General features: G+C 53.5%; 4 protein-coding genes across 4 annotated transcripts; 1 reads left to right on the top strand and 3 right to left on the bottom strand.

Annotated features, from left to right (window-relative positions):
* Window positions 1-5127: 5127 nt before the first annotated feature.
* J4E78_007415 (uncharacterized protein) lies at window positions 5128-6583 on the top strand (the record flags this gene model as incomplete). The annotated part of the gene is made up of 4 exons (XM_049368021.1): window positions 5128-5470; window positions 5522-5637; window positions 5687-5771; window positions 5820-6583. 4 exons carry the CDS (start codon window positions 5128-5130, stop codon window positions 6581-6583), a joined length of 1308 nt encoding a protein of 435 aa, XP_049220342.1.
* Window positions 6584-7029: 446 nt separating this feature from the next.
* Window positions 7030-7842, bottom strand: J4E78_007414 (uncharacterized protein; the record flags this gene model as incomplete). The annotated part of the gene is made up of 3 exons (XM_049368020.1): window positions 7030-7245; window positions 7292-7624; window positions 7675-7842. 3 exons carry the CDS (start codon window positions 7840-7842, stop codon window positions 7030-7032), a joined length of 717 nt encoding a protein of 238 aa, XP_049220341.1.
* Window positions 7843-8442: 600 nt separating this feature from the next.
* J4E78_007413 (uncharacterized protein) lies at window positions 8443-9142 on the bottom strand (the record flags this gene model as incomplete). Its single annotated transcript, XM_049368019.1, has 2 exons — window positions 8443-8752; window positions 8808-9142. 2 exons carry the CDS (start codon window positions 9140-9142, stop codon window positions 8443-8445), a joined length of 645 nt encoding a protein of 214 aa, XP_049220340.1.
* Window positions 9143-9762: 620 nt separating this feature from the next.
* J4E78_007412 (uncharacterized protein) lies at window positions 9763-10468 on the bottom strand (the record flags this gene model as incomplete). The annotated part of the gene is made up of 2 exons (XM_049368018.1): window positions 9763-10288; window positions 10335-10468. 2 exons carry the CDS (start codon window positions 10466-10468, stop codon window positions 9763-9765), a joined length of 660 nt encoding a protein of 219 aa, XP_049220339.1.
* Between the last annotated feature and the right edge of the window lie 625 nt (window positions 10469-11093).

The following is an 11093-nucleotide window of genomic DNA, read 5'->3' as shown; positions in this document are numbered from 1 at the left end:
ACCTCGGCCGGCAGCAGAGCTTGGAATCTAACGGAGCGTCAAGCCAAATGACAGGCTGTCCATGAACTTGTCATGACGCTTATCGGTGAACTAACAGAAAAGCGTCCGTCGGCGTCTTCGGCACGTATCTTGAGTTGCCCGGCTGGTTGCATGGTGGCGGCCACGTTGGTGGAGGGTATATAAACGTGTCACAGTCTCTTCCTTTTCACACCGATAGGATCGTCTATCAGTGCGGGCCTCCGCACGGGAGCGGAGCGGAGGAGGGAGAGGGTACTTACATGAACTAGACCATAGCTCGATGGCGTCTTCACCGTGTGCGGCAATTGAATGGAAGAGGCCGCCCTACTCCGAGGAGCTGCAGCGTACATTTCCCCTACGGTACCTTTGCGTGTGTGGGACCCGATGTGCTGGCTGGTGTGGTGGCCACCGCCTAAAGACCTGGAATAGACAATGACAAACACGTGAGGTCATGTGAAGAAGAAGAACATGTGACGCGCGTTCGTAAGGGGGAGAAAGACGAGGTACCTTGCCGCAGGAAGGAAAAGTAAGAAGGGAACGGGTCGCGAAGAAAGCCCAAAGAGTGAGGCATGCCTGCCCTAATCGGCTCACCTTCCGTAGCGACTGTTCAACCATGCTCGCGCATAAAGACTCGCACCGTGACACCTGTCAGCGCTGTCAGGAACATGTCAAATCGTACGCCGTGGTACCTGAAGCGCCCAAGCTAGCCGGTGCCGTGACACTTGTCCTCATTTGCGCATCTGACCCGGAGCAGGTGTTTGGGGTCTGTCTGAGTAGATTGCCAAGGACTATGTGCATGCAAGCTCCCTGTAGTTGTTCGCCGTCCTTTTTGAATGGTTCGGCGTCGATGGATCCAATAGAGTGAATGATCTCGCTTGGTCGCGGCGACTAGAAACGGGCATCGGTTCGTGCGATCCGTCTGGGTTTCCAGGTCAATGGAGTGGACTACGCCTCGGGCACTATGTTAGCACCATAGATGGAGATCGCGGAGGCATCTAGCGGACATGGGTAATATTGCGTGAGAGATGGACCTAGTAGATAGGCAGCGGTATCGATATCGGATACCTATCTCAATTGTTGCACACCGAGAGGGGCAGGGTGAGGCTCCTCTTGTCGCACTGAGAGCATCGAATTGCGTTCTCAAGAACCAATACACCGGTGTACAGCTAGTAAAGCGAGTATCGGTGTGGTGATGCGCGCATGCTTTTGCTGCTTTCACTGAACGTGCATCTGCTGCTCGAGTGTCGTCGTAAGTCGTCCTACCGTGTGGAAAGCGCCACAAAGCTTGATTGCATCACCGCAGCTGTCAGTCAGAACCTTCTCCGGGGTACAGAGCGTGCTCCCTCGACTGTTATGTGCACCAAACGTCCTTTCGCAAGACGCTGTGTGCCCGCAATTCGTCACCTGTAACGCTCCTTGACAGTCGTTCTTGAGATTTTAACCGGAAGTCGTGCTTTCTCATAGACACAATGCGAGGATCATCCTTGCATCCTTCTTGTTTAAGCGAAAAGGCACTACCAGGCGCGATCGTGAGGTTGCGTTATGGAAAGCCTAACAAGATGGCAATTAAGGAGTCCGTCGTGCAAGAGTGGTTTGGTGGGGCAGCGGACCGACTGCACTCTTGCTTCCGCCTCGTCAGGTTGTGTGAGACACGTCCCAACGCGGCACCCGTCGGGCACGAGGAAAGGCAATTCTGACAGCTTGGTGGTACTATTCGATGCGCCAGAGGGGGCGGAGTACCGTTCAGGCTGTGATATTTGAGATAGCCTTGAAGGGCTACGGGCTTTTCTCTTGTGCATGCCGTGACGTTTGTGGAACGATCGTGAAGACAACATCGGTGAAAGCAAGGATACTGGGGTGAGCCAGTGCCTCATAATCTTGATCGACACCAAGAAAACCAAGAGAGCTTTTCGTATAGTGGATGAATTTATGATAGTCGTGTCGCGATTTGACACATGCTTTGCATTAGAAGGCCGTTGAGAGATAATGGAACAAATGCGTTGAGGATGTACGCGTCGCCTGAGTACGTGAGACACGACTAGTTCAGTACATCCTCTATCGACACGTTGTCGCGCATTTTACTTTCTGGTTTTACCCAAAGAGGCACCACATCCGATATTTCCACCTAAAAAGTAGCTGTGTTACGAGACTACATGTCGTGCTGAACAGACGCATCGCTGGATACGCTCGACTTGCGCATGGGTTCTTGGACTTGTCCCCTCGATGCTGTTCGTAGTCTGTCTCGTACATCTGGTGCTTGCTGATGCGGTGAACAGCTTGAGGCGATGGAGTGCATGATTCCTCTAGTCTTTCATTACTCATGGCAGACCCTGGTCAACTTTGGGAGGACGACCAACGGCGCCGATGCGTACGGTAAAACGGCTCATCAGAGGTACGAGCATGTTGACAGCGTTGTCGTACAACCAGTTCTCTTAGACGCTGGTCCTGCGACGACACCACAGCGCGCGCTCAGCATGGCGTGTGGCCGGGTTGAGATGTTTATTCACCTGCGTCATGTCCAATAGACACAGCTATCACACCAAGACATGGCTTCGCCACAAAATTGTTTTGCCTTGCTCGACGCGGGCCATAGCTTTGGACTCGGAATTGGGTGCGAACTTAAAGAGGTCGCTGGTCATGGCTCTGTACCTGCTGATGTTCGCCGCTCAATTCCAACTTGGGCTCGCCGCACAGCAGTTTCACCCTGAATGAACCTGGCTGATCGAGGTAATTCGAGCCGACTGTCATTCCACTGTGACGGCTTCTGTGTAACCAGCGGAAGCGGAAAGAGTCTGGGCACATGCACAATGATCGATAGCAAGCGCCCATCTCCTCCCCATCTGAGCGCCATGCGAATGACCATCATCCTCATAATGCATTGATCCTTGGCCCAATCAGCGCAATGAGCTCGAGCGAGTCCGCTTAGGATCTTACGAAGTCACTCTTCTTTGACCGGAAGGCAGTGTGAGTTGTTCGAATCTCCCACCGCCGGCCACGCACAGTGACAGCGGGTAAGGCTGTAAGTATCCAAGCTGCTCTGCAGAACGGCACCAATTCGCCAGGAAATAAAACGAAAAAATACACAAGAGCCCTGGAGACGACTCTCATCAAGCCGTGGTCACGGGCCGCGACAGCTGGTGCAGCAACCTGGCTTTCGTCTTCTTTGAGCGGTCTGTACTGAGACATGAACACCGCCTTTCTTCGTGAGCAGGCCTGCAATCAATCCGACTGTATGTCAAAGCGAACGTGACAACGCGACTTGTTTGAAAAGGTCCGGTGAGGCAAGGGCCCGTCGAGAGTCCACTGTGAATGACTTCGCGTCGCAGGCAAGTGAAAGGGCTTGCATTAGAGCGCGCCATGTCTCACTACGAAGAGAAAGATATGTCTGATCCAGAAATTGCATTCAGCCTGCAATGTTTGACGGTAGACAGATTGTTGTTGCAGAGACAAGCCAGCAGTGTCTATGCTGTATACCGTATCTCGAGTATCGCCAACGGGAGCAAGGCTGAACACACACCGACAGTGTGTGCACCAATGACAGGTTCCAACGGAGTTGCAATTGTGCAGATATCCGAGATACGTGAGGAATTGGGCCACGTTTGCAACGAAAGGTAGGAGGGACGTGCGCCGTACTTCCACGGGACGCTGCAGGTAAACATTGCACCGATCCGGTTCTTTCATGCCAGGCCGACAGGGAGTATGCCAGAATAATCTGGTGTTCTCAGAAGGATTGCACGGGAACAATTCCAGTCTGAGCATGCCACTCGTACGGACTGACCAGGTACATGCGGCGTGGTGGTACAATCGCCAGGTACCTTCAGCAGCGGATACCGCTGGTATGGACGTAGCGATGGACTAGCCTCCCACAAGCCATGTTCCGTCTGGAGATATGTATAGGTGCCAATCAGGAAGCACAAAATGCCACGTCCTCCGCTGATACCGCCGGTGGCTGAAGAGTTGCTGAGCTGCTCAGCGCTGCCAGCTCGCACGTCCGCGAGCTCATTGGAAATGTTTTGGTCGGCGCATATGTCCTCTCGACAAAGGAACTCATGTATGTCCTGGTGCAGATGCAGGGTTCAGGGCGGATGTTGTGTTTGATGCCGTACGACGCTATCCCCTCGATCCCTCTTTCACTATCGCATTGTTCAGATCCCAGCACTTGCTTTCGGCAACGGCCGTTTGGTCCAATGAATGGATCCACCACGTCGTAACCTGGCAAGCCATGTAGTGTGGACGCTGGTCCACTTACACACCGGACGTAGTCTGCAAGGCGCTTGGACAAGCTTTGGCGAAGTGCGTCGCCAGGACTGAGCAACTAGCGGGCCGAAGTGAAGGCATGAGTTGACCCGTTAAGAAGCCGTGTACAGCACAAGTACCTTGCCCCAGGATACCGTCCTCCTTAGTGACATTAGCCGAAAGCTCTCCCGAGAGGATAACCTGGTTCGTTTCCCTACTCTTGGTAAGACTTGCATCTCATCTTGGTCGACAGCATCTGCACGATCGCCTCTTCTTGACACTTGCTGACTTCGCTGTCAAAGTGACTGGTCGACTGGTACTGTTGCGATAGCCGAGCAAAGTGTCCGTTGGATACCACACGAGGTCCATCCAATCGCCACGGGATCATTCCGTTTGTTGGGCGGAGCCACTGCTGTCGTATTGGGTCATCACCAACGTGTAGCGCACGTCTCCTCGCCATCATCTACCCCATCAAGCGCGTCGCCGCCCAGGTCCTCTTCGGTCGAACTCAGTACGTACGTCGCAATGACAGTCAGTTGTATCTGGTGCCGTCTGCTAATTGAAAGAAGATTTGTCGCAAGCGTCTGGTAGCCTCCGATCCACGTCCGTACTGGCCGGAGGTATACGGTGCTCATTTCGTCCTCGTGAGCATTTCGCAAACGAAAAAGACGTCAGCCTCTTCTTCCCGTCGCTGCCACCCAAACCCTCTCCACTCCAAGTCGATCTTTCCGTTCCACGGCAGCTTAGTCTCGCTTTCCCACCTGGTCTTTGCGTCTTCAAGTCCACCGTTTCTGCCAAGTACCGGTACCTTTCGAAAAGTACCTGCACCAACAGTCTTCGTCTCATCAACCGCAAGGTTCGCAAGCTATCGTTATGATGAAGATATCGCAAATGCTGAACCCTATCTGCGGTGGCCGCGACGACCACCGCAGTTCGAACTCGCCGACGCCAGCTCCATATCCAGTGGCTGCAGTCTCAGAGCCAAGACGACAAAAGATTCCGAAGGACGCTCCAATCTTTTCAGAAGGCAACAGAACCGTCGGTAACGTCAACTTCCCACCACACGAGGCCGGTGAAGACCATGAACTATTGCACCAGCATCGCCGGTTCCAAATCTATCCTTTGGGAGAGATATCCAGGAAAGGTGTAAGGCACATCCCGTACAACAGTGACAAGAAGGCCTTCCATGAAAAGACTGGACGAGAAGCTTTTGAAAGTATGTTCTCTTCATCATCCTCCTGCTAGCTTGATGCTGACTTGGGATTAGTGTTCCAGTACACGTACAAGAGACCAGACGACGAGAAAGAGTACACTGTTGTCTGGGACTACAATGTCGGTCTCGTTCGCATGACGCCTTTCTTCAAGTCGTTGAAGTATTCAAAGGTAGGTTCCTGATTAGCCCAATAGATGAAGAGGAGACTGACTGGTGCAGACGATACCGGCCAAGGCGTTGAGAGAGAACCCTGGACTGAAGGACATCAGCTACAGTATCACCGGTGGGGCTCTAGTCTGCCAAGGTCAGTTGTAATAGCAGTCATACGGAGACGGGTACTGACTTCTTGCAGGCTATTGGATGCCATACCATGCAGCCAAAGCTATAGCAGCGACATTCTGCTACGACATTCGATGGGCACTCACCCCGGTATTCGGCAACGACTTTCCTTCCGAGTGTCTGCATCCGAAGGACCCATGCTTTGCGAAATTTCTCATTGACCCGACCATTGTGCAGTTCTGCGCGCAAGAAACGGTTCGTTTCGCAAAGCTTGGTCCTGCGTATGCTGTTCCCAAGCCCGACGCATCGTCGCTGATCGAGACACCGAAGATGCACTGCGAGCCGCCCTTGCGCAAGGAGAAGCTGGTCATGCAACGGCGCGCGCGACCGACCGATATCGAGAGCGGGTATGGGACTGACACTAGTCGCCATGGCAAGTATCTCTGCTCGCCTGAAGTGTCTCCTCGCACTCAGTTCACGCCCATCAACCGCTCCCAATCTCCATGGTCGCCACGCACAATCGGCTCTTCCCTCTTGGGCTCGCCTATCAGCTTCCAGGCGCCTCCGGGGTTACTCACGCCAACGTCGGCTCCATACGAGTACCACGTTGAAGGCTTTCGAGCGAAACGGACACATTCGAAAGTCTCTTATGACGACCGCGTCACTCGTCCCGATACAGCCACCACGGTGGACAGCGCGCACGGCTCAGAGGTGTCCGGTGGCGACGACGACCATAATCGCGATGATGTAAGAGCGGCGGAGATGTTGTTGTCGCTCTGCACTGGAGACAAGACGATGCCACCGACGAAGCGGACGCGTTGTGGTTCGAGGTTCTAGGAGCGGTGTTCCCCACCTTCCTCGCGATATCGATGACTAAAATACCGCCGGTGGTGCTTTCCTTTTCCGTCAGCCCATGACGTCTCGTAGCTTTTCCAGCGCGCATCGTCGGCACACTCGTTAAGCAACCTGCATCTAGCCTGGCTTCTTCATTTCAAAGTTATCAAGGCGCACTCGTTAAGCGATTTGCATTCAGCTAGGCTTTTTGACTTGTCAGGCGCGCTATTGGCGCTTCGGTGTCGCTCTTCGGCGTTGTTTTCCCTTATTCGTTTTTCACCAGAAAGAAAATACATAGCATCAGGCAAGCATCCCTGCATGAGCAATATCACGCGGTCTGGCAAACATCATACTCAAAGGTGTAGATAGGTAGATAGCTGCATCTTTTGTGCGTAATTACAATCTTGCTATGGTCATCCCGTGTCTTGTGGATTGCTATCGTGTAAAGCTCACTTGGGAGCTGCCTTCTGGCTCTCAATTCTCTTCCTTGTCCCATCGATGACCGCCTCTTCGTCCCAGATGTACGTCACACTCTCCTGCTTGTTGACCTCAGCGGCCCACTTGGAGAAGTTGGGCAGTGCATCGAGGTCAGAGATGATGGATTTCGGAAGCAGTTCATGCTTGGCCATGGCGTATGTGCGGATAATGAAAGGTGCCGTCAGAGCCTGCAGTGTGTTAGCGTCGCTCGTAATCGTCTGACAATGTACTTACCTCAGCCAACGTGACCTTCTGGCTACCTCCAAAGAATGGCTTCGCGTCCTTCAGTAGCGGCTCGATCTCCTTGGTAACAACATCCACGAATTCCTGGCTCATCTTCGCTTGCTCCTCCTTGGAGTCGCACATCAGGATCTTGTAGAAGAAGCTCCCGGCCTTGCTAAACCAGGTATCGACGAAGAAGCTGATTCTTGCTCGGGTCAGAGCTGCTTCTGGGGTGCCAGATGCGGGGAGAACATGTGAGGGGTACGCATCTGCCAGGAACGTTGCGACGACGCCAGACTCTGTGATGATTTCGCCATTGAAGTTGATGGCGGGGACGAGGCCGCGCTTGGAGCTGTTAGTACTGGTTCACGAGTTGGAAGCAAGTCTGAACTTACAGGGTTAATCTCAAGATACCACGGCTCCCTTGGTTTACCCAAATCAATGATAACCTCCTCATATGGAAGCCCCAACTCCTTCAGCACAACATGAGCTCGATGTGCCCAAGGACAGCGATGATTAGTGTACAGCGTGATCTTGGGCGCATTTCCATTGACTTGAGCCATAGCGGGCAATGAAGACTGTCGAAGATGATGTCAACGCTAGGTGATGATGCGGCTGAGAACGCGGGATGCGGGGAATACAACTAGAAACGCCAAGTGTGAAGCTTAACTGATGCAGGACTAAGAAGTGCTTTTGAGAGAAACGGTGTTCATTTATGGTGCTATGGCTAATCTCGCAACTCGGTGTTGGGATTAGAAATCAGCAGGTTGATGTATTACGCCGGGCGTGCTGGGAGGGGCGATGCATGCCGATATGTGGGGTATGCCGTCCGCGATGTCGTGCGCCTAAGCCCCGAACCGTTTCGCCCGGAGCTCCGTGTCATGAAGGTTGGATGCCTGATGAGCGAAAGCTCGGCGGAAGACAACGTTGCATGATGACCGAATCTTAACATGAAAGGTCCGCAAGATCGGCGGAAGACAACTGTGCCTAGTGGTGCACGTAGTTCGCCAGGGCTGGGCAAGGCGGTTTCTTACAAGCTCCGAAGACGATGCAACCTGAGCGTTCCAAGAGACCAGCCCGACGTAGGCTATAGTAGACCCCCATGTGCGCATTTATCGGTCTCCGTGCCAAAGTGTAGTATGAGGATGGAGAGCCCATGGTGTTCAGCGGATGATGCCATCGCCCTCGACCTTCCACTCCATAGCAGTCGCGTCCGTCTTCTTCTTCGCCCTGCGCTTCTCATTGCGCAGCCGCCTCTTCTCCTCGGCGTCCTTCTCCAGTTGCTCTTTGGTCATGGCCAACCTCGCATCCAGATCCGTCACCTCCATAAATTTGTCCTCGTCTCGTTTGCGCTTGAGATATCGCAGGCGTTCCCGTACTTCGTGGACTGTCGCGCGGTGGACCTCGCCCGACTGGCCTGTTGCGACCAAATGCTGCTTGCTATTCAGATGCTCGACGTACTGGATGTTGTCTCTGATGGCTGTTAGCATAGTTCATAGATTACAGGTTTGCGACGATAGAAACGTACTTGAATGTAAGGTCGCAGGCTTGACAGTATGCGCCCGCACCACGTCCCCTCTTGCCAACAGCGGCTGCTGCTGATGTGAGGGTTTGCTTTCCGATCATCTTGCTCCAGTCTATGCGCTCCGATCTAGCCTCGGTCTGCTTCAGATCATCCGGAGTGGACGCTCTCCGCCTGTACGTCTTGCCCGCCAGCTTGGCCTCATATCGCTCTTTGCCCTCTTCACGATCTTTTGCCTCCCTGTCCTTCGCCCGCTGCGCCATCTCGTCGCGATCCCATGTTTTCCTGAAGTCTGTGTCACCGCCGCCAGACGTTCCGTATGCGCCTGCTTTTCCGCTCATGATGGGCGACTCGGTCAAATACGCCGTTTGCGATCGCGTGTATGTGTCGGTCGATTGTTCAGAATCAGGCGGCAGTCAAGTTACTCAGTAAATCGCGTGGTACCGTGCGGAATTTGTGTGGTCAGGTTGGTGGTGATGTGTCTAAGGATTTCTACAAGCTCAAGTCGCGACTTTCCAAACCATGGGTGCACGGACTTACGTAGCGGAAGGTGCCTGAGGCATCCATGGATGTGCCATCCGCTATCGCCCAACATCATACTAAAGAATCATCGAACTTTGATTGTATTCGAAAAGGCTATAGGAGTAGATTTAGGCTCAGGGACATGTTGAAGATCTGATAGTACCCGCTGTGAATGAAACTCCTATGAAAGAACACTCCTCGCTATGCTTGATTTCGCTTGTGAATATAGAGCGGTCGCAATACCAGAAACGCGACCGAATTCAATAGCACCAGTACATGTGACAGTATGTCTGTGCCACTCCTTATTTTTTCATTGCTTCGAAGGCTTCTTATGCCTGCAACAGCAGTACTACCCACCACCACCCGTTCCAGTGAACGTGACAGGACGTTCTGAAGTGAGCATAAAAAACAAACGGAAAGAAAGTAGACGTCCAGCGATTTAGTATCCGTAGGGATCGGGCGGCCGAGGATACGACCCGTTGTGGTGGATTGGCGGAGTCGGCACAGCAGGAGGTGGCACTCCACGCATCACTCTGAGAGCCATGTGTTGCTGCGGCACTGATCCCTCCCTCTCCCGTCGCTTCTTCTTCTTCTGTTTGACTCCATACCCTACATCCGCGTAGCCTGCCGCGGCGAAGGGTGGTTCAACGACTTCTCGAGAGCGATCGTCCGGCAGTCTGAGCTCGACAAGGCTGTAGAAGTAGTCCAGCACTTCTGGATATCGCAGCACCGATGCGCGCCAGTCGGCGTCGATACCGCGCTTGAGTTCCGCGTGCGCCTCTGCGATCTGTGTCTGCAACGTCGCAACGTACATGGGGTGTATCGGCGGGTGGCCAGAGTATCGCATGTAGACCTCGTAGTTCGGGAGGGAGGCTAGGTATGATGAGTGCGCTTGCTTGCGTGTCGAGGTCAATCTTTCGAATGCGTTGAGGATATGCTGGCGCGCATTGTTGATTACCCAGTCTCTACACATGGTCAGCACGTACTTCAAGGAGCGGATCTGGATCATACCGTATCTCAGCCATGCGATCTTCCATAGCACGCGCCTCAGCCTGCTTGACGGCTATTTGTAGCCGCTCCGACTCGCAGGAGCATTCAGGATACGGCGGCGCATTGCAGATGGCACAGTTGGGAGCTGCATCCATTTCGTGGGTAGCAAATTGGTGAGCCACTGCTAATCATCGTCGGTCCAGAGTGGGCCGTACACGTTAAGAAGCTGCCTCGGAGCTCGCTGCAGAGGCAGAGTGAGGCTGCGGTATGGAGTATCGTCGGTTTAAAACAAGCCCTAGGCGGATGCTCGCGCTTGGGTAATCAGGCACAGGCGGTGACAAGTGACATGTTACATGACGAGCAATGTGGATGCCAGTGACGGGGACTGGCTAGCTTCGGGCAGCTTATGGGCGGATTGATGTATTGGACAGACGTGCGGATGCGTTATGAGTTGGCAGAATCGCTAAGGTCCGCTCGACACCCAACCTCGCGCTATGCCAAGACTGTCTACATATAACAGTCCAGAGTCCGAGGAGTCCATCGGAAGCTAGGCACATGTCGACTAATATGCTTCACCGTCTTATGGTGATGGAGGACAGCCTTGATCGTGAATCCATGGATGTGTCTGCGTGGCACATGTCAGTACTCGATCTTCGCATCAGGTTACCCCGCCTTCGCTTCCAGCCTTGTCCGACCCCTCAATGCTCTCCGATCAGGACCAGCGCAAGTGTGCTCCGTATCCAAAGCTATCAGAGACGTGATATGTGAGTGATATGCATC

This window comes from Alternaria triticimaculans (assembly GCF_023758025.1).
Source record: "Alternaria triticimaculans strain BMP 0046 chromosome Unknown scaffold_11, whole genome shotgun sequence".
NCBI lineage: Eukaryota > Fungi > Ascomycota > Dothideomycetes > Pleosporales > Pleosporaceae > Alternaria > Alternaria triticimaculans.
The sequence above is the reverse complement of the archived record's forward strand: the minus strand, read 5'-3'. Positions and strand labels throughout refer to the sequence as shown.